The sequence below is a fragment of the Myotis yumanensis genome, unplaced genomic scaffold (assembly GCF_028538775.1).
Source record: "Myotis yumanensis isolate MYYU_CA2020_CCGP unplaced genomic scaffold, mMyoYum1.0.hap1 SCAF_7, whole genome shotgun sequence".
NCBI classification, from domain to species: domain Eukaryota; kingdom Metazoa; phylum Chordata; class Mammalia; order Chiroptera; family Vespertilionidae; genus Myotis; species Myotis yumanensis.
This window is the reverse complement of record NW_027223758.1, coordinates 84,038,729-84,061,718: the sequence shown is the minus strand read 5'-3', so window position 1 is coordinate 84,061,718 and position 22,990 is coordinate 84,038,729. Positions and strand designations below refer to the sequence as shown.

Sequence of the window (22,990 nt, the reverse complement as noted above, 5' to 3'; positions counted from 1 at the left end):
TCCTTAGCCAGATTTCTTTCCAAATACTTTGTTTCCTCCTTTCCTGTTTTCTGTAACATCTAGCTAACGATACCTGTCTTTTTCTCCCCTACTCCTATATCCCACATCCTGTAAGCCCTGGACACAACACGAGCCTTGGGCTTCTGAGAATTGAGGGCTCAAAATTCTAATTCAGCCATTTTCTAGTTTTGAATCTTTAGAAGTTCTTCGGTTTCTCTGAGCCTAAGCTTCCTGACTTACGAGAAAGGAAGAGCCCCTATCTCATGGGGCTGCAGAATGCCCCTCAATTCAGATTTCTCTGATGTGGAAGAAATGTGTGTTATTCTATTTTATAGAGTAATTATTATACCACCTGGGTGTGCAAATGTTACACAATGTATGTAAGCGCCTGGTTTAATTGCTGGGCACACAGTGTCCAAAAATGGCAGCTTTCATTTTTATTATCATTCCCTGTTCATCTTCCAGGAGATGCAGGGAAAAAAAAAAAAAAGCCCACCATCAAGTGTGCAGTAAGCTTTGATCAACTCAAAGTCCAAATTCCATGGACTATATACACTTATGAAAAAGGAGCATACATATTTGTTAAAGTGTGTACCGAGTCGACTGCCAAAGTTCAGGGTTCACTTAAACCCACAGGAAGGAAAAAGGAGCAGAGCAGAGGGTCAGATTACAGCGGACGATGAGAAAAAGGGAACAGTGGCTGGCCTGCGGCAAGGCATATGCAGCACGTTTCTGGATGAAGGACGTGTCCTAACTATATTTGATAGCCCAGAGTGGTTTGGGTTATAAGAGTGTATACATTTGCGAAACTCATCCAATTTAAGATTTGTACATTTGATTGCATGAGAATCTTGCCTTAAGAAGAACCGTAAATAAATATTGACCTCTAATATGTGCGGTGAATTGTACTAAGTTCTGCATTAAAGAAAACAGATGGAAGGATGTGATACAGCAAATATGGTAAAATGTTACCAACTGCAGACTACAGAATAGATGGTGGATCTTCTTTATGTTCAAAAGTTTTTACAATAAAAAAAAATGCAATCAGAAAACAACGTGAGAGGGCCACCCAGGCGTTGTAAATAAAGCGGGGGGGGGGGGGGGGAAGGGGAGGAGCACGCCCGCCCGCATCACAGAAAACCTCAAGGCCTCGACCACCCTTCCACCCACGCAGCCAAGCCCAGAGCCGCCTGGCTCGCCTCCCGCCGGAGCTGTGGGTCTACCGCCTCCCCGCCCCGCCGCCGCCTGCTCGCCCGGCCTCAGTCCGAGCACTCGCCATCAGCGGGTCCCCAGGACTCAGATTGCGCAGTGTCTCCTCATCACCGACCAGGGCTAACAGTGACAGCAGAGGCGGCCTCCCCACGCCTCCCGCACCTCCAGCCGGACCCCCTGCCCCTCTCCGCCCCCCGCCCCCCGCCCCGGGCCCCCGGCCCCACTTCGCCGGACCTTTTATAATCCTCTTAGGCTCCGGGCAGGCGTGGCCGCCAGCCGTGGGGCCCAATCATATAAGGAAAATACTGCAGGCTCACCCGGGGCTTCATTGGGGACCCGGGGACACCCTGCCCTACGACCCTGGCTGCAGCGCCCCCACACCAACCCCCCCCACCCCCCCCGCCCCGACTCTGCAACCCGACCCAGCCACCGCCGCCGCCTAGCTGCCTCGGCCTCAGCCCAAGCTCTAGGCCAAAGCCCGCCCCCGGAGCCACTCAACCAATCGCCGAGCCGTCCTCCAAGCCCCGCCCACACAACGTCCGGTCCCGCCCATCTGGACCACCTCCCGCAAACCCGTGCAACGCGTCGCCGCAAGTCTCACCCGAGGTTTCAGGGAATTCGCAGGCGGGAAGAAAGGGAAGATTAGTTACAGAGGCCGGGGAAGGATGGATAGGGTAGTCACGTCATTCTCTTGATTTGGAGACAGGTACAGTCTCACCCCTAGAGTGCCAGGGAGCGCGATCGCGCTCCTCCTGCCGTGTCACTATTAGAGGCTAGTAGTTCACTCTTTAGTGACAGATGGCACCTAAGTGCAGAAAACAAATGTAGTAAAGGTGTCCTTAAGTTTTTGAATATGTAACTTCATTTACTTGAGATTCATAATTTTTTTCCTAAACTGCTGTAAAATCAGCAAAAATGCCTTGGCGATTTTAGCATAGTTCCTAGGATATTGGTTGGCACTCAAGTGGTTAAAGACAATGATTTGGGGCAAAAAAAAAAAAAACACTTGCAAGGCCCTCCTCCCCAGAGCGATTGGTCCCTCCAGGGATGGCGCCGGGACCGCAGCGTCAGGCCGGAGGGGAGCTGAGCTCAGCGGGCGGGGCGAGCGCGGGTCCGGAAGTAGGTGAAAGGGCGCGGGCGGGGCCTCGCGGGCACCGCCCCCCGCCCTTAAGGTCTGGGTGCTGGCGGCGTTCCCTTTGCATCGCGGAGGAGAACCCCTGTGCCGCCTGCCCTTGCCGTCGCCATGGCCCTTCTCCGAGGTGAGCCGCGCCCCCTCTCCTCGCCCGCTGGCGGGCTTGCCCTCCCCAGGCCCGGTTTCGCGTCCGGTCTCGGCGGGGAGTCGGGGGTCCTGGGTTTACAGCTTAGTCTCCACACCAGTAAAGGGGACTGAAAAAACCAGCAGCGTCCACCCCAGAGGATGGTCTGGGTTAAGGAGGAAGCACTTGTAAGCCTGGGGCGACTGGGACTTCCGTGCAATTTGCATTTGAGAGTGGAGACCACGGTTCCCTGGCCTCTGACCTTGGAGGCCATGCTCCTCCTTCGTGCAGTAGTGATCCACCTAGTTCAAGTTCAGCTGTTGGAAAGGAGCTGCGCCGTGCACCCGAGGCACCTCGGGACCCCTCCCTGCCCCCGAGGCACCCTGGGACGCCGAGCCACCCCGGAACCCCGTGCACCCGAGCCACCCCGGAACGCAGGGGCGCAGCTCGGATGAGCCAGGCTGCCTCGGATCGGATTGGGGGGAGGGGAGGGGCAGGGCCTGCGGGGAGTTCTCCCAGAGTCGCCAGGGAATTTCTGCTGAGTGCCCTGCTCCCCCAAAGTGCTTGCTGGCGTTCTGTGGGAAGACCTGTCTTATTCCCTTCCCCTTGAGTGTCTCCGAGAAAGTGCAGACCCTAAATACATACATTCCAGGGTTATCAACTTAAAAAAAGAAAAAGATGATGTCAGTTCCCTTTCCTAACAAATGCTCACAGTCAATGGAATTTTAGTTTTGAGGATATGGAAGTTTAGCCTTATTGTACGAATGGAACATTCGGGTAGAACACTTCATGTCAAGGCCCTCAGGAAAACGCTTGGCAGGATCCGAGAACCCACGTTCTTGGCTGTGAAGCCTGGAGCTGTGGGGTTTTATTCTGAATTTAGTGGACGACAATAGAAAACCTTTCAAGTAGGGGAATGATGGGACCCGATTTCCACTCTGCCCAGATTTTGTCAGGGTCATAAAACTGTCTCTGTAGCAACCGGAAGAATTTAAGAACATTTCAGAATCTATTGGAGCCCTGGCCGGTGTGGCTTGGTGGTTAGAGAGTCACCCTGAGCACCGAAGGGTCGAGGGTTCAATTCCTGGTCTAGGGCAGGTACTTGGCCACTGCCAGGGGCAGGTGCGGGCTGCTCCACGTGTCTCTTAAGTGGAAGTTTCTCTCTCCTCCCTCCTTTCTATTCTCTAAAAAATGAGAAAAATATCCTCAGGTGAAGATTAACAAAACTACAACAATAATAATACAAGAATCTTAGCCAGAGGTCCAGGCTACAACAAATGATGGTTTGGACCCTAGCTGGAGGGTAAAGGAGTTGGGGGAAGAGAGGGAGGGATGACTTGAGATAGACTTGGAGATGGATTTGATAGAACTTGGTGATAGTTGGCCAGTCAGTGAGAAGGACATGTCAACAGTGACTTTAGGCTTCTGGTTTGAAGTCTTACAGGGCGAGGAAAGCTGGAGGATCGATTTGGAAGAGAAAACTTGGCGCTCATGTGGAGGTGTCGCGTAGGCAGCTGGATAAGGGGATTTGGAGCTCAGAAGGGCTGAAAGGGCATGTCAACAGTTCAAGTGAAAAATAAGTATCCCGAGGCAAAAATGTAGTGTTACCCTATTTCCTACAATTGGGTCTAACTTGCCAGGGTTCTTTCCAGTTCTGAATTTACTACATTTAATCAATAAAACAGCAAGTGTTTGTTTTTTCCTGGACAAGGTGTTCAAAAAACCCAGTTCATTTAAAAGCGGCCTGGTAATGAGCACAGTTTCAAAAAGAAAACCTTTTTATGATTTGTATTTAACATTGTATGTGTGGTTTCTTACCCTTTTTGTATAATACAGACCCCTCTGATAATTTGATGAAAACTATGAACCCAATAAGGGAAAAGAATTACATCAACCCCCGTATTAAGGAAGTATAAAATGTATTAAGTTTGTGATACAGAGTACTACGGTATTAGAGCTAGTGATCATAGTTTTACAAACCATTTCCCTGTTTTACAGATGAAGACGTTGATTCCAGAAAGGTAAAATAGCTCGTCTGTAATGACACAGAAAATGAGTGGCTATGCCTACAACCCAGGCCTTAAGCCTCACATACCAATTGTTATTGGCTAGTTAGCACCCATTAGTGGTGTGCACTTCTCAGTGGCATGCCGGGTGCTTGGAGGACTAGTGGGTAAGAGAGAACATGTGACTGGTTATTGTAGGGAAAAGGACACATTTGAATGTGAGCTTGATAGACGTTGGTAAAGATGATCACCAATTTATCAGATTTCTGTCAATCAGAATCCAACCCCCAGTTTTTTACTAACACCCATCCCAGTGTTTGGTATGAGTGCTCCTCCCTGCTCAGTAGCTTTGGGTTGTTTGTGTAGCAAGGCAATCAGGCTGCCACATTACTTTAATCCTAAAACTGGAAGGGATACAGTAAGTAGCAGTTTTTCTTCATTTGTCTTAGTTGCTGCCTGCACTTGCTTAATGACAAGTTAGTGTTAATCTAACAATGTGATAAAAAAATTTTTTTGAAAAAAAGCAGGCAGAATTCCTGTTTCTCTTGTGTTTTGTTTTGTGTTGTTTTTTTTTCCTCCAGTCACTGCACTCTAGATTAATGTCTTTTCACTGTCTTTAAGTTTTTGGAAATATTTAGCTTCTGAATTTTCAGGGCCTTTAAAAATAAACAGGATTGTAGTTTGGTGGTAAAGATTGTTACATTTTAGACCTTTTAACAGCTACATAACTTTGGCATCAGCTCAAATAATTATTGACATGTTGTCCAGTTTATGAAATTGTAAGAAAAAAATCCTTTAAATTGTCTAGTCTTTATACCTACACATCCCAGATTATTTTAAAAATATGTTTAATGCCATCTTCCCATTCAAAACAATTGTATTTTAGTGTTAGCCGTACTCAAGATAACCTTTGCGGTCTGGAAGCGCAAGTAAACAGAAGTGGTATCATTAACTAAAGGGAAAGTTCTTGCTTTTGTTTTTATTTTCCACATATACTCTTTGGTTAGTGTCTCATATTTCACCATTAGTAGCACTTCTCCAAACAAAAATGCTCTCTTAGGTATGAAGTACAGGGAGAAACTCATGAAAGGAAGCTTATGGAGAAACATGGAATTAGCCTTCATTATTTCTGATAAATCAGTGGTCATATACCTCCCTCATCCCATCCAAGTATCTCCTATTATTAACATCTAGCATTAGTTTTGAGAAAACTTCCCAAGGCCAAGAGACCTCAGAAAGAGGCTGACAACTCCAAAATTACATCGAGTGTAAGGTAACTTACTGACAAGCCACGCCTTAGTAGTGAAATGGCAGATCTTTACACCCAGGAGAGGAATGGGGCTTGTTATATATAGCCGAGTGGCACGAGCTGACAGGTGGCTGGAAGCCAAAGCCAGGAGCTAACACAAGGGGTTTGTGAGCAAACACAGGAGATTTATAGCGAAAGCTCTAGGCTAACACAGGTGGCTTGTTGCCATGTGGCGTGGGCTTAGTAAGAGCTGTCTTCTCCAAAGCAATAAACAACTCAATGGGCCCACTTACCTCTGCAAGAATGTATCCTTCAGGTGATACGGGTGGTCTGCCTCAGTCACTTTGAGAACCAGAATCATTCACCTAACGATTAGTGTGGTACATTTGTTACAATTGATGAGCAAATACTGATACTATTATTAACTGAAGTCCATAGTTTACATTGAGGTTCACTTTTTGTGTTATGCAGTTCTTGGGTTTTGACAAATGTATATAATGGCATGTATCTACCATTACAGTATCATAAAGAGTAGTTTCCCCCAGCCGGTGTGGCTCAGTGGTTGAGCATCGACTTATGAACCAGGAGGTCACGGCTCAATCCCAGTCAGGGCACATGCCCAGTTGTGGGCTTGATCCCCAATGTGGGTATGCAGGAGGCAGCTGATCAATTATTCTCTCTCATCATTGATGTTTCTATCTCTCTCTCCCTCTCCCTTCCTCTCTGAAGTCAATAAAAATATATTTAAAAAATAAGTAAATAAAGAGTAGTTTCACTTGTGCTCCACCTATTCATCCCTCCTTCCCCCTCCTACCCTCTGGTAACCACTAAACTTTTTACTGTCTCCACAACACACCAAACTAATATTTGTGGCCTTTTATAAATACCTGAATATTATATTTGTAGAGAATGGATCTCTTCTAAATTATAGTTACATATTGTTCCTCTTTTAGACTGTGAATTTCTCAACTGGAATGAAAGGAGAAGCTGAGGTATTTTTTTGTTTTAGGGCAGGTTTAGTTTGTTCCATGGAAAGAGATCACTAGCATAAAACAGGGGGACTATACTTAGATACCAATAGTAGTACAGTGTCTGAATGGTCTCAAGTATAGGTCAATATCTAGACACAAATCCATCATTAAAAGTTACATGGTTTCTTTTCTTTTATCCTCACCTAAGGACATGTTTTTATTGATTTTTTTAGAGAGGAAAGGAGAGAAAGAGAAACATCCGTGTGAGAGAAAAACATCAGTTGGTTGCCTCCTGTACTCACCCCAGCCAGGGATCGAACCTGAAACCTAGGTATGTGCCCTGACTGGGAATCAAACCCGAAACTTTTTGGTGCATAGAAGGACGCTCCAACCATATGAGCCACCTGGCCAGGGCAGTGCCATGGTTTCTTGACAAGATGTGGAAGCGAGTGCTCAGATAGTTTGGGGAAGACCCAGTATATGCAAAGGTTTCCAGTTATCTAATTGAAAATTTACTTTACAGTACTATTTCGCAGTGAGCTTATTTAAAGCATGCGAAAGGACACTGACTCATCTGTGATTGCTTACAAACCTCTCTTATTGCAATAGGTGTGTTCATCGTCGCTGCTAAGCGCACACCCTTCGGGGCTTACGGAGGCCTTCTGAAAGACTTCACAGCTACCGACCTGACTGAATTTGCTGCCAGGGCTGCCTTGGCTGCAGGCAAAGTGCCACCTGAGACTATTGACAGTGTCATTGTGGGCAATGTCATGCAGGTTAGTCGGCCAGAGGATGGCATTCATTCCTGTTGCTTCATCAGTTTCTAAAAATAATTCCTTGAACATGTCATAATGGCGAATCAGTCCATAGTTGAAGGTATTTACGATTTGAGTAATTCTCTGACTCCAGAAGCAACGACATGCATAACTCAAATGAGCATATATTCTGGAAACTACTATATATACCTAATTTGGGATATATTTCATTGCTTCTTGGTTTTTGGGATTTTGTTGTTGTTTTTTTTCCAGTTGTATTGAGATATACTTGACTTATAACACCGTATTAATTTTAGGTGTAGAACAAAATGTTTTAATTTATTGCTTCTAAATATATTAATTTCCCTGACTTATTTGAAGTTAATGGGTTTTCTCTCCTACGGACTTAAGGGGTATAGAAAACCCAAGCAAAAAAAGGTAAAAAAAAAAAAAAAAAAAAATAGAACAGCCCTAGCCCATGTGGCTTAGTTGGTTAGAGCATCATTCCGTGCACCAAAGGGTTGTGGGTTCGATTCCTGGTCAGGGCACATACCCAGGTTGCGGGTTTGATCCCCAGTCGGGGCGCATATGGGAGGCAAACGGATCATTGTTTCTCTCTCACATCAGTGTTTCTCTCTCTCTCCTTTGCCCGTCCTCTCTCTCTAAAATCAATAAAACTATCCACAAGTAAGGATTAAAAAAGAAATTAAAAACAGGACAGTGAGTACCACAAAGCCTTTTTACCTGGAGGGGCCAATTCTTTTTTTTTTTTTAATCCTCACTCCAGATATTTTTCCATTGATTTTTAGAGAGAGGGAAAGACAGAGAGAAACATCAGTGTGAGAGAGACACATTGATTGGTTGCCTCCTGCTCACGAGCCCTGACTAGGGCTTGGGTCAGGGAGGGAGCTTGCAACCGAGGTACGTGCCCTTGACCAGAATTGAACCAGAACCCTTCAGTCCACAGGCCGACACGCTATCCACTAAGCCAAACCAACTAGGGCTGGATGGGCCAATTCTTCACATTTTATCAATTTTGCTTTAGCTTTCTCCACCGTAACTGCTGTTGTTATTATTGTGTGTTTTTAAAGTTATTTCTTTTCCTTCTTACTCAAAGTGTGATCCTTGGACCAGCACATTGCGTCACTAGGGAAATGTTTAGAAATGCAGAATTCTGTGCAGTCCTAGACCTATTGGTTGAGAACCCACATTTTAACAAAATGCCCCATATGCATTTTTAAGTTTGGGAAGCACCTCTTACTCTCCTAACCAGTTTTTCATCTCTCCCCTCCCTAAGTCAGCAGGCCTCAGCCTCGTTATCATTAATAAACAAAACAAACTATCGAACAAAATAGAAACAGACTCATCGATACAGAGAACAGACAGCTGTTAGAGGGGAGAAGGTAGGGGGGGGGCTGGGTGAAAAAAGTGAAGGTGTTAAGTAAAAAACATGAAAACCTCATAGACAGACAACAGTATGTTGATTAACAGAGGGAAAGGGGGATGGGCGGAGGTAGGGGAGGGTAGAAATGTGAAAGAGACGGCTTGGGATGGTGAACACAATACAAATACAGATGATATACCATAGCATTGTACACCTGAACTCTATATTATTTTATTAACTAATGTTACCCCAGTGAATTCAATAAGAATAAAAAAGTACAGTGATCCCATGTTATTCCCAGGGTGTACATTCCAAAACCCTCAGTGGACACCTGAAACCACAGAGAGTACCAAACCCTGTATACATACACTATGTCTTTTTCTTATACATGCATACCTATGATAAAGTTTAGCTTATAAACTAGGCAGTTTCATGCATAGATTTGTTCTTACTGTAGGTCTTAGCAACTTCAGCATACCATTTTTTCTTTCCTTATTAATTTGAAAACTTTCACTTCTGTACTTAAAGGAAGCACTTTATGGCTTCTCTTTGCATATCTGAATGGCCAGCATCATTACTCTTGTGCTTTGTTTTTATTTAAATCATAAACACGTGTATTATATGAAACATGCTGTAACTATATGTGTTGTGTCCTACCTTAGAGCCATGTAGTTTATCATTTTTGATAGGTTGCCAACATTTCCATATACTTTGTCCTTAATTCCTAGATTTATAGAGGAAGTTCTTTTTCTTCTCCCTGTGTTCCAGAGTTCTTCGGATGCTGCGTACTTGGCAAGGCATGTTGGTTTGCGGGTGGGTGTCCCAATAGAGACCCCAGCTCTCACTCTGAACAGGCTCTGTGGCTCTGGTTTCCAGTCCGTTGTGAGTGGATGTCAGGTATGGCCAATATTATATTTAATTCTCTGAAATATATTAGAAGTCATTAGAGAAAATGCCCTATTTAATATAGCACTGTATAACACTGTAGGTTTTTATAACTAGAGGCCTGGTGCACGAATTCATGCACAGGTGGGGTCCAGCTGACCCGCCCCGATTGGGGCCGATTGGGCCCAGCCGCCCAGGGAGAGGGGCCCGTAGGCAGCTGGCCGGCCAATGCCACCCCCTGGTCGAACTCCCGGTGGAGGGGACAATTTGCATATTAGCCTTTTATTACATAGGATGTTTATTAACACATTGCGTACCGCTCAGGAGTTTTCTCGTGTTTCGCGCGCCATCTGTTAAGGACCGCTCACGAGTGTTCTCGTTTCTCACGCCCATGGAAAAAGGAGCTAATCTAGATACTTATGTAAATTTTGTTTGGTCCCTCTTCATAGAGGAAAATGTTTTACGCAGCACCATACGTTAAAAAAGTACTAGGAACTTTAATTGTTTAATTGTTTTTGTAAATAAAAATGTTATAATTATTGAAAAACAACACCTAAAGTGCATTATGATGATTAAATAACGTGCAGTTTGCCCAAAAACGTGTGGTCCCTGGCGTATGTCTTAGAGATTTCTATGGGGTACACAATGTGTTAAGAGAGGTCAGTATAAGGGATGATTGGGCAAATAGATTTGTTCCCTTGAGCACAGGGAAAAGGCATACAATAAAATCCAATTTTATTTGTCTTTATTTTATTACAAAATAAAATTAAAAACATGATTTTGTCATGAATAATTTTCTATAACAGTATATCTTAGTGGTCCTGATTTTCCCAGCAGTCATTTCAAACGTCGGGTTCTTGGAGGCTTGTGATTTGCTTCTTTCCTGAGAAATGCAAATAGTTGAAAGAATGAAATGGGCCCTTTGTATGAGTCTCCTAGGTTAACTTGGTTCTTGTAAATCTGTGGTCTCCTTCAGATTCGTCCATAATAAATAGGATAAATCTTGCTTTTGCCTTTTTAAATAGGATAAATCTTGCTTTTGTTCTTTATTATATGCTGGTAGTCTGTACATTTAAACCAGACAAAACTCAAGATTTGTATTGAGTTAAGAATTACCATTCCTCACCAAAAAGTAGGTAGGATTTGTTACTTGTGTACAAATGATTGAAGACTGTAGTTCTCCCTTCCCACCCATGTACTTTGGGAATGGATACTTTAGCATTTGCTTTAAAATTACTGTGAAAGTATTTCCTTTTGAAACACTGTAAGCTATGATAGTTACTTATTAGACTTAATATTAGTTTATTGCTTAACACATACTTTTTAATATGCACTTCTGTCATAATAAAAGGGTTTTGTTGTTGTTTGTTTGTTTTTAAATAGGAAATTTCTGTTAAAGCTGCTGAAGTTGTCTTGTGTGGAGGAACCGAAAGCATGAGCCAGGCTCCCTACTGTGCCAGAAACATACGCTTTGGAACCAAGTTGGGAGCAGATCTCAAGGTTAAAATTAAAAATTATTTCTCAAACTATTATGCTAATTAATAACACCATTTGGTGAGAGAGAAAACTGATTTTGAAACCAATTTTATTAATAGGGGATTGGCAAGATATAAATTATATGAATTTCGTAAAGTATTTCAAAACTCTATTTTGGTTGTTAGTTTTGACTCTTTTTAAAAAATATTTTTTGCCCTAACCGGTAAGGCTCAGTGGATAGAGCATTGGCCTGCAGACTGAAGGATCCAGGTTTGATTCTGGTCAAGGGCATGTATCTTGGTTGCGGGCACATCCCCAGCAGGGTGTGTGCAGGAGGCAGCTGATCGATGTTTCTCACTCATCGATGTTTCTAACTCTCTATCCCTCTCCCTTCCTCTCTGTAAAAAAAAAATCAATAAAATATATTAAAAAATACAGTGGGACCTTGACTTACGAGTGTCCCGACTAACGAGTTTTTATGAGATACGAGCCGTCTCAAGGCCGATTTTTTGCTTTGAGTTGCAAGCTCAAAAAAATTCAGGTTACGAGCCAGCTTCAGATACCCCACCGCTAGTTGGCGCAGCGAACGTCACAGTGATTTGACATACAAGTAATTTGAGTTATGAGCTCCATCACGGAACGAATTAAACTCGTAAGTCAAGGCCCCACTGTACATATATATTTTTTTCTCTTGATTTCAGAGCAGAAGGGAGAGGGAGAGAGAGATAGAAACATCAGTGATGAGAGAGAATTATTGACTGGCTGCCTCCTGTACACCCCACACTGGGGTTTGAGCCCGCAACCCGGGCATACGCCCTGTCAGGGAATCGAATCGTGACCTCCTGGTTCACAGGTCGACACTCAACCACAGAGCCACACCGGCTGGCCTAGTTTGAACATTTTAATCCACATAAAATTAGATTCTATCTTAGCATACCTCTGGTAGGGGAATGAACACTTGGGGGAAATGGAAGAAGAAAGGAAGCAGATCAAAAAGATAGGCAAAGATTGAATTAATGTCTGCTGAATCATTAGTAAACCAAGTAATTAAATCTACCATGATTTATGGGAGTTTTCTTTCTGGAGCAATCTCCATTGAATAGATTTCTTCTTCATCACAGAAAACATTCTCTTTGAATAGAGTGTATACAACATGAGAATGATAGTACTGACAAAGACTGATGGGTAGTATGCTGTCCTTCCCATATGAAAGGGCTAATGACATTTTATATTTTTAACATTTTTTCAGTTATAGTGATTGATTTACACTGTTCATTAATCTCTCACCTAGCCTTTTTGAAAGTTGAAAGGAATAAGCCTTAGAAAAGATGAGATAGTTTTAGACACCAAACGTATTTGAGAAAAACCTTTGGAAAGATAGATCGGAGCCTGGGCAGTGTGGCTCAGTGGTTCAGAGTCGACCTATGAACCAGGAGGTCACGGTTTGATTCCTGGTCAGAGCACATGCCCAGGTTGTGGGCTCGATCCCCAGTAGGGGGCATGCGTAAGGACTCAGTGTTAGGTTTCCTACGGAATGTAACCTTGAGAGGTATTGATTGTGGAGTAACTTCCTGTGCTCTCACCCTGCACATTTAGCACTGCTGGCTCTCTTCAGAGCCCCACGCTTAGAGAGAGAGGAGAATGAGTCATTTTATTATGTCATTGAATGCTTTTTTTAAATGTCTCAGAAGCGAATTCGAATAATTTAGTAACAGTAATGCTATCAGAAAATCTAATTTCACTTTTATTTTTTGGAACTCTTCATTGCTTAAGGTTAAAGAAATTATAGCATATTACTTTGAAAGACATGCTTTAACAAATCACTTTATTGTTAATGTGTTTTAATAGCTGGAAGATACTTTGTGGGCAGGATTAACCGATCAGCATGTCAAACTGCCCATGGGAATCACTGCAGAGAATCTTGCTGCACAAAATAAAATAAGCAGAGAAGACTGTGACAAATACGCCCTGCAGTCCCAGCAGAGGTGGAAAGCCGGTTAGTGAAACAGGACATTGTAACGATTCATAGAAAGAAAACTGGGGGGGGGGGGGGGGGGGGGGGGATGGGGGGGAGGCTTGGTGAGATGGATGAAAAGGGAGTCAAAAGTACAAACTTTCAGTTATAAAATAAATAAGCTCTGGGTATATAATGTGCTGCATGGTGACTGTAGTTAATAATACTGTGTTGCATATTTGATAGTTGTTAAGAGAGATCTTAAAAGTTCTCATCACAAGAAAAAAAATTTGTAACTTCCTCCTGGTGACAGATGTTAACTAGACTTATGGTGACGATCATTTTGCTATATATACAAATACCGAATTATTATGTTGTATACCTGAAACTAGTATAATGTTATATGTCAATTACACCTCAATTTTTTAAAACTAGGAAGGATTTTTATTGTTTCAGATAATGTTCATATAATAATATTAGTTTAAAATTAAATCTTTTGAAAATTACTTTTTTTTGTCATTCCTTTGTTTTCAGATGATTTAGATACTCGATTAATGATTGTAAAACTAACTGGAAACGTCTCTTTGGAAATACATTCATACTACTAAAAAGTGGTACTGTTAATTGGCCCTACCCAGACTGGCACCTTTGCCAGTAGAACACTCTGAGAGCTATGGTACACTATTAGAGATGATGGCTCACTGGGGCTACTGGGACAGAGAGGATGCCCTCCTCCATAAGTCATGTTGTATTCACAAGGAGGGGATGATGTGTTTGGAAAAGACCCGTTGGGTATCCTTTTATGCTAATTGAGAATCATCGCACCTGCCTGGGAGACTTAGCACGAGCCCAAGGCCCTGGCTCTGGTGCCCCCGGTAACACCGCACACTGCTCTTCCACCAGTTCAAACAGCGACAGGCAGTTCTTTTCTCAGTGTGGGGAGTTGAAGAAATCTACTAGTCTTCTGAGAAAGATTTTTAAAATGAAACTCCTAGAAGCAAATGGAAACTCTTATTTAGGGCATTAAATATTTACTTGGAGCAGGAAGGATAAAGTCCGTCTCGGCGTTTCAGAGGGATAAGTGGAGTGGTGAGGCCCTCCGGGTCATCCTGAATTTCTTAGTTACACATTTAAAATGGAAGGCTGTTGGTCTAGAGGTCAGGAGTTATTAGTTCTGTTTCTAGCTTTGCCACATACATCTTATCCGACCTCAGTCAAGTCATTTCTTCACTGAGCATGTGTAAAATAGAGACAAATATGTATCTCTAATAATAGCGAGAAAAAATATTTGCTTTCCCTATTTCCCTAATAGAGCTGTTATGAAAACCAACTAAGGGAAACGCTTAGCCTGCTGTAAAGTGTTATCAGAAGTAAGGTGGTGTTCCTGCCGTATCCCATTTTTGAGGCTCTGATTGCTATAGTCCACTCTAGTCAGCGGAGGCCGTAAACTGTTTTACTTAGAACTGCTCAATAATCACTCTTAGAACTTCTTCAGGTTGCTTGTCATTAAATCTCAGGCATAGATTACTCATGACGTAGGCAACTTGGTATCTTTCTTTCTCATTGTGCGAAGAACACTGGACATGAAATCTGTCCTTGAAAACTTTTAAGTGTATATGACATTATTGTGCAACTTGGTAACTCTTTAGTTACTTCTTACCTCACCCAGAGAAGATTTTTAAAGGGCATTCAATCCATGTGGTGTCATTACACGTGTAGCTAACAAATACTGCTAAGATTTAGCAGCACCTTGTACAGAAAAAAACTGTAGTAAAAAAGAAAATTATAATTTTAAAAGGTGCAGAATGCATCTGCATAGAAACATGATCGCATATTAAATCCTCCAATAGGCAAGTAAGTTATCCTATATAATAAAGAGCTACTATGCAAATGGTCATCACGCCCTTGAGCTCCCGGCACCGGGGGATCTGAGGCTGCGCCCCCCGCCCTGCGGGGCTTGACGGGGGTGGGGTCGGCTGGGTCTGGGTCTCATAAGTAATAAAGGCTCATATGAAAGTAGACCAGAAATTAAATTGAAGGATATGTTTGACTTAGTTTCTTTTCTTTCCCCCATTCTTATATTCCTTCAACTATTTCAGCTAATGATGCTGGCTACTTTAACAGTGAGATGGTGCCAATTGAGGTGAAGACAAAGAAAGGAAAACAGACCATGCAGGTCGATGAGCATGCCCGGCCCCAAACAACCCTGGAACAGTTAAATAAACTCCCACCTGTGTTCAAGAAGGAAGGAACCGTTACTGCGGGGAACGCGTCGGTAGGTAGCTTCACAGATATTCTTGAATTCTTCTCAATTTTTGATGCAAAATAATCATGCAGTATCTTTCAGATACTTTTCATGCTAGTCTTTAGTTATGTAGCTTAAAGTAATCAAGCTCATATTCTATTAATTTGGGTTTTTGAAGTTCAAAATATTTTCGGTAGGTGCCCTTATATTTCCATTTCATAGTCTTTTCAAAACGTTAGAAGGGAATCTGCCTGGTTTATTATTTTAGTTTTCATAATTTTTTCTTTCTCATATATACAATTCATCATATTTCTCCTTATATCTATCTGCATCTGGCTATAGGCTTTTCCTTGGCATTCTTTCCATTTGTATTGTGTGCCTACAATCTCTTTAATCCACCACTAGCACAAATTATGGCACTGCTTCCTATGTAATGCCATAATCCTAATAGTACTGCTTCACTTTGATTAACTGGGTTCTGTACTCTCTAGTTAATCTTCTGTTTTTGTTTCCAAGGGGGTATCTGATGGTGCTGGAGTTGTTGTCATAGCTAGTGAGGATGCTGTTAAAAAACATAACTTCACACCACTGGCACGAGTTGTGGGCTACTTTGTGTCTGGCTGCGACCCCTCTATCATGGGCATTGGTAAGTTGGTAGTTATATACACTGGTTCTGCTCTATTTCTGGAGCTAAGTCTTCTTTGTCATTCTCATTCCGGAAACAGTAGCCAAATCAAGGTCAGTTGTGGGAAAGAGATTGATAATCAGTCTTTTAAACAACCAGTCTTTATGAAAAACTGTGTTAGTCTCCGTAGGAAAACCAAGACCATGTAAACTCCTTGTGGGCAGTTATCATGTCTTCTTGTCCATTTGAATTGTTTAAAATTAACAGACAGAAAATAACAGAGAAGAATTACAAAGTACTGACAAGATTCTTTAAAAGCGAGATGGGGAAAATCCTGGGGCATTGTAGAGAGGGCTGTGAGCAGATGAACACCCTGTCAGGTGTATTGCGTGTGGTCATTAATGTCCGTGTGAGTGAGAAAACCGTGTGTTGTCTCAGGAAGTCAGAGTAATACTCACCTGTCTCCGCTGAGGCGTACTAGGGAAATGAAGAATTATAAACAGTATATCTCAATTAGCAAAGCACTGGCAGGAGGAGGTTTATAACTCCCTACAAGCATGTGTGGTCTTAGCTGAAAAAATATGAATGAGAAATAGATAGAACAAAAGGCTTTTTACAAAATGCACTCCTAGGAATCGCAGATGATGCTGAATTTTATTTTTTATTTATTTTATGAAATTATTTCTTTTTTTTTAAGAAAGGCAGACTGCCGCCCTGGCCGGTTGTTCTGGGTGGTTAGCTCTCCGGCCCTTGCATCAAAGCGTTGTGGTTCAATCCCCGATCAAGGGCATGTACATGGGTTGCAGGTTGGATCCCTAGCCCTCCACATGCAGGAGGTCACCAGTTGATGTGTCTCCCTCACATTGCTGTTTCTCTCTCTCCTTCCCTCCCTCCTTTCTTCCACTCTCTCTAAAAAGCAATGGAAAAAATATCCTCAGGTGAAGATTAACCGAAAAAGAGAAAGAAAGGCAGATTGTCACACGCAGCGCCTCCTTTGGATGTGTCTGGTCTGGGAAATGGACCTGGAGAGCTGGTTTGGAGGTTCTGGCTGGGGAGCACAGCTAGCGTCTACCCTGGACTAAAGAATGGTCCCTCCTCTATCAGGGAAGGTCGTCCTCCTCGGCCAAGTGCACAGCCTCGGGAGGGACGCACATGGAGCAGTGAGGGAGGAAGGGGACCCCGCCTAGCCAGCCAGTTCAACCTGGCCATCAGTGGGGTGACAGATGTTGCAGCCAGGTCGCCCTCACATCTGTTGCTGAACTTTAATAGTTCCTGTCATCATTCTCTGGGGAAATGGAGCCAATTAGGCACCTCACAAAAATAAAATTGGTGCCCAAAGGTTCTGATCTATTCCATCTCTACCCTCATACCCCAAGGAGAAGCCTGCCCTGGGGTTTAGATTCAGATTCTTGGTAGGCCCAAAGACTTTTTTCATGAACTTAGGCCATTTTCTACTAAGTTGGTTTTTGAAGTAGGTCCCCAGATAGAAGGGATGCCTTGCTGCTGAGCTGCCTTCTCAAAGATCCTTTAGTGTGTCAGCCTCCAGGTCCTACTCAGACAACACCCTGATGCTGATTTGGGACTAGGTTAGTACCCACCACATTTGCTGCTGTGTCCTGCACAGAATTTCTAAGAAAATTCACTGTGTTGCAAATTATGTCACCAAAAACTGCAGACCATGTAAACATCTGTTAAAAAGTCAACCTTTTTCTCCTATAGCCTTAAAGTGTATTAGCTTTCATCTACCTGCTATCAGCAAGACATACCTTTGTCATAGAGATGAAAGGTAGCTTGAAAAATTAAATATCTGTATATCATTATGGCATTGATCACTTCAGCATCTAGAGCAGTGGTTCCCAACAGCAAATGATCATCAAAATTCACCCATTGCACCTAGATGGTTTTGATGATCAATCAGATTTATCCGATAAGGGTAAGTAGTTATTTTTTAGTTCTTTTTCAGTTTAGCCTCATTTAACCGTTTCTGATGCATTAACATAATGAGTAAGCAAAGAAAATGTCGTTGGCCTTCCTTCTATTCCAGGGCCTGGGCGTTTCCCTCCTAGTACAAGGACTGCATGTGGAAGGAATATTCTTTTCCCTCCAGGCTTGACCAAAGCTGTACATGCCAGCTGTCCCACAGTGTCAGATGTCCCCAGCCAGTCCATCTTTCGGTGGCAGTATAGAATCACACAGCTACCCACGTGAAAAACACTGGGTTAATAAGCAGAGGAGAATAGATCATCGAGTATCTGGCGGGGATGGATTCATCAGTCTAATGTCTAAGAATAATTGTTCCTTCGTTATGCAATTATTCAACACATAGCAATCCTTAGCCCTGCAGATTGGCTGCAGACCCACACAGAAGGGGGAAAGCCACTGTGTGAATGTACCACAGCTTTTCATCCACTCTTCGACTGCTTCCAGATCTTTTGTTATGTTAATCCTCACCTGAGGATATTTTTTCCATTGCATTTCAGAGAGAATGGAAGGGAGGAAGAGAGAGAAATATTGATGTGAGAGAGACACATAGACTAGTTGCCACCCTCATGCACCCAGACCAAGGGCAAACCAGCAACCCAGGTACATGCTCTTGACTGGGAATTGAACTCTTGAGCCTTTGGCGCGCAGGCCGGAGTTCTAATCACTGAGCAATGCTGGCCAGGGCTGCTTCCAGATCTTGGCTATTGTAAATAACACTGCAATGAATACAGGTCTCACTTTTTGTTTCTTTATTGTTACATCATTTAATAATGTGCTTTCAAGGTAGCAAGATTTGTGGCTACTACCAGCTGTCACATTATTTACCTGTTGAGTAAAGATGGAAAAATTTGATGCATAAATAAATATAAGATGAAATGGATTTTTGTGCTAATACAGGTCCTGTCTCTGCTATCACCGGGGCACTGAAGAGAGCAGGGCTGAGTCTTAAGGACATGGATATGGTAGAGGTAAGTATTTTACTGTTTTCAACATGACTAACCCAACTTCCAGAGCATAAATGGCTTCAGTTTGGTATTTTATAGCTCTTTCTGCTTGACGTTGGTAAATAATTAATAGAACAAAGAAAATCTCTCTACTTAAATTGGTAGCAAATGGGCCTTTTCCCTCTGTGTGATTCCCTCTGTGGTAATCTCTCACCCAAAAGGCAGTAATCAACAGTTCAGAGCCTCCAGGGAGCTGCTTACTTACCATATTCGTATCAGCAAATAGGTACCACTAAATTTCTGACTTTAGATTTCATACCTAAAACTCTATTGAAATATATCAGCTCTGCAAAGCTATTCATTATCATTTATCTCTATATATAAAAGCCTAAGCAACCTTTACAACTGATCAACCAATTGACCAGTTGAGTAGTCGCTATGATGTGCACTGACTACCAGGGGGCAGATGCTCAATGCAGGAGCTGCCCCCTGGTGGTCAGTATGCTCCCATAGCCAACCTCCCGCGGCTGGCCAAACTCCCAGCCCCTGATCGGCCCTGATCATCGGCCAGGCCAAGGAACCCCACCCGTGCATGAATTCGTGCACTGGGCCTCTGGTAGATGTATAAGTACTCAAGGACATAGCTCTTAACACCCTGCTATGATTGTCTTTGGAACATTTGATGATTATATGGTGGTTTCTTCTTAGGTTCAAAAGCCTAGTTTCACAAGCCTAGTTCCACAACATATTCTAGGACTCTTAGTACCTCCTTGAGCAGAACTATATAAAATGGGAAAGTAATGTTGAATCTAAGGACAAATAGAGCACCATCTTGAGAGAGAATAAAATACAGTAGGAAAGAACACGATTCAATTTTGATCCCAACTCTAAACACATTACCTTTCTTTTTTTTTCTTTATTAAGGTATTACATATGTACCCTTATCCCCCTCCCCCCAACCCCCGCTCATGCCCTCACCCCGCTGGTGTCTGTGTCCATTGGTTATGCTTATATGCATGCATACGAGTCCTTCGGTTGATCTCTCCCCCTTCCCCCCACACATTACCTTTCTTAAAATCACTTTCCTTATCTGTAGAATTCCCTAACTAAGATCATATGAAAATATAGTGCTTAAAAACTTGAAGTAAGGTCATTCTCATAGCCAGCCTCATAAAGTGTGATACAATATGACACTTTTCCGTTCTACCACATTTTGACATAGTAACCATTCCTCTTATGTATCTGGCTCTGAAGGTTTATTCTTAATTATCTATCAGTCTCTTCTTGGAAGTATGGGTAATAATACTGGGAAGTAATAATAATAAATAATGGCAAGCATTTTTTAGTACTTGCCCTGTGTCAGGTAATACACTAGATACTTACTACCTATGATTTAACTTAACCTTGACAATAACCTTAGGATGATACTGCAGTCACATTTTACTACTGAGGAAATGTGAGTGTCAAGAGAGTTCAAAGAACATGCATACAGCCAACATTTAAACCGTCTGTCTGGCTCCAGAACCTATGGGCTCTGCCTCTGGTTTCACTTATAATATTACTGAGGACTTCCTTTTTCTAAGGGATGCATTTGACTGAAAGTTAACATTTTCAAACCTTATATTTTTACAAAGAACAACTAAAAATAAATTAAAACAACCTTGCAAGGTAATTTAAATAGAAAAAAAAACCACCACCACAACAACAAGCAAAATTACCTATCAAGAGTACTAAACAATTCTCAGTTAAAAAGCAGTTTGTGGCCATAGCTGGTTTGGCTCAGTAGATAGAGCATTGGCCTGCGGGCTGCAGGGTCCCGGGTTCGATTCTCAAGGGCACATATCTCAGCTGCAGGCTCGATCTCCAGCCCTGGTTGGGACCCGTGCGGGAGGCAACCAGACAAGGTCTCTCTCTCACATTGATGTTTCTCTCTGTCTCTCCCCTTCCCTTCCCTTGTTTTGAAGGTGAATGAAGCTTTTGCTGCCCAGTACTTGGCTGTTGAGAGGAATTTAGGTCTTGACCCAAGTAAAACCAATATAAATGGAGGAGCCATCGCCTTGGGTCACCCATTGGGAGCATCTGGATCAAGAATTACCGCACACCTGGTTCACGAATTAAGGTACTCGCTAGAAATCGTTGCATTTCAGATTTGCCTCTTTTGTAGACATGCATGGATTTAGGTTTCTCCAGAACACCCCAACATTTTCATTCTTCCTCAGATCCCCCTTGCACTGCTTCTCACCAGGAACAAGTTATGTGGGACCCCTTTTCAGCTCTCCTTAGAGATGAGTCCATTGACTTGTTAGCGGCTCTGCTCTTGGCACTGTGAGGGGTATTCAGGCCTCCAGCCGCAGCTCCTTGCTTCCAGGAGTAGTTCTGCCAAGCCCTGCGTCCAGATCTTAGCAGGTGAAGGCAACAGGTTGACCATCGGTGCTTTCCACACTGTATTGGCCTCCAGTCGCCGCCGCCTGGCCTTCCTAGATCTTGTCCATGCCAAGCCTGCGGGCCAGCAGCAGGTCAGGACAGTACGCTGCCGCATAATTTGTCAGGCCAGCCTGCGCACCGTACTTTGGGAGTTCGTGAGCGTAAGCTGCCCAGGCTGTCATATCTCCTATGCAGACATACGCAGTCTGACAAAGGACACCTCTGTTGGCTACACGAAATGTCATCCTGCTTTGGGTTGTGTTGTACTTATTTTTGTCCTGGATCACCAGCGTTTCCAGGCATAGTAATCAGTTTTGCCCTTTCAGACTTCTCAGTTGCACTTGGAATCTCTAGAAGTAGGCCTTATTCTGGGCAATTTTAACAAACCCCATGCTGTGGATGAGAGGCCCGCATCCCCAGCTTGCCACGACTACTTTAAAAAAAAAAACAACATTCAGTTTTCCTAATTCTTTCTCCTGTTGTGACTATAAACTAATATTGAGGAATGAGGAAAACATTGAGACTATGATCTGAATGCGAATGAATAATACATATGTGGTTATCAGTAATTCTATTTAATTATCTAATTAACTTCGTTAATTCTTTATTTGAGTAGATTTCAGCCACTGCTTTCTTCCGTAGGCGCCGAGGCGGGAAGTACGGCGTTGGGTCAGCTTGCATTGGAGGTGGCCAGGGCATCGCAGTCATCATTGAGAGCATGGCCTGAGAGCACGGCGCCCGCCATGGCCCACTCTGACTTCCTTGGCCAGGCCCAGCGACCCGGTGACCATGGGAGCAGCTGCAGAACTGGCCACGCCCCCCACGGAAAGTGATGGAGTTTCACGAAGGGATGGTGAGGAGAGATGCGTTTCCCATGATTAGAGCCCATGCCAGAATAAGTTCTCTCAGGTTTACATCAATATGATGTATTATGAACTAAAATCCGGCTATACAAGGCCTTCAGAGCAGTTGTATCCTTGCCAGATAATCACCATTTATGCCTTAGATAATGTGATCTCAAGGAAATTGAATAAATATTGCCTAAACTCAGCTAATCCTTTCCTGTCATTTTTTATATTTTTAAAAATGTTAATTATGGTAAAATACACGTAACATAAAGTTTACCATCTTCACCATTTTTAGTGTACAGTCAGTGGCATTAGGTGCACTCACATGGTTGTGCAACCATCATCACCCATCTCCAGAACTCTTTTCATCTTGTAATAGAAACTATGTGGCTATTAAACAATAACTCCCTGCCCTGGCTGGCGTTGCTCAGTGGTTAGCGCGTCGGCCTGGGTACCAGAGGGTCATGGGTTCGATTCTCGGTCAAGGACACATACCTGAGTTGCAGGTTCGATTCCCAGTCCCAGTTCGGGGCGCATGTGGAAGGCATCCAGTGGATGTGTCTCTTACATCAATGATTCTCTCCTTTCTCTCTCCCCCTTACCCCGTCCATTCCACTCTCTATAAAAATCAATGGGAAAAATAGGCTCAGGTGAGGATTAACAAAACAAAAGAAAAAAAGCCCGACCAGAGGTCATGGTTGGATTCTCAGTCATGGTCAGGGCACATGCCAGGTTGGGGCTCAATCGCCAGTAGAGGGCGTGCAGGAGGCAGC

The 22,990-nt window shown here is 43.2% G+C and overlaps 1 protein-coding gene and 2 non-coding genes across 3 annotated transcripts; 1 reads left to right on the top strand and 2 right to left on the bottom strand.

The window, feature by feature from the left end:
• Positions 1 to 1,254: 1,254 nt before the first annotated feature.
• LOC139014751 (small Cajal body-specific RNA 18) lies at positions 1,255 to 1,329 on the bottom strand. The gene has a single exon (XR_011472307.1). It is a non-coding gene; the product is annotated as a small Cajal body-specific RNA 18 (non-coding RNA).
• An 87-nt stretch (positions 1,330 to 1,416) lies between these two features.
• Positions 1,417 to 1,555, bottom strand: LOC139014778 (small Cajal body-specific RNA 17). The gene has a single exon (XR_011472329.1). It is a non-coding gene; the product is annotated as a small Cajal body-specific RNA 17 (non-coding RNA).
• Positions 1,556 to 2,367: 812 nt separating this feature from the next.
• ACAA2 (acetyl-CoA acyltransferase 2) lies at positions 2,368 to 22,419 on the top strand. Its single transcript, XM_070421139.1, has 10 exons — positions 2,368 to 2,471; positions 7,304 to 7,470; positions 9,602 to 9,730; positions 11,102 to 11,218; positions 13,043 to 13,190; positions 15,248 to 15,423; positions 15,910 to 16,039; positions 18,899 to 18,969; positions 20,910 to 21,064; positions 22,012 to 22,419. Exons 1-10 carry the CDS (start codon positions 2,456 to 2,458, stop codon positions 22,094 to 22,096), a joined length of 1,194 nt encoding a protein of 397 aa, XP_070277240.1. The 5' UTR covers positions 2,368 to 2,455; the 3' UTR covers positions 22,097 to 22,419.
• The last annotated feature ends 571 nt before the right edge of the window (positions 22,420 to 22,990 follow it).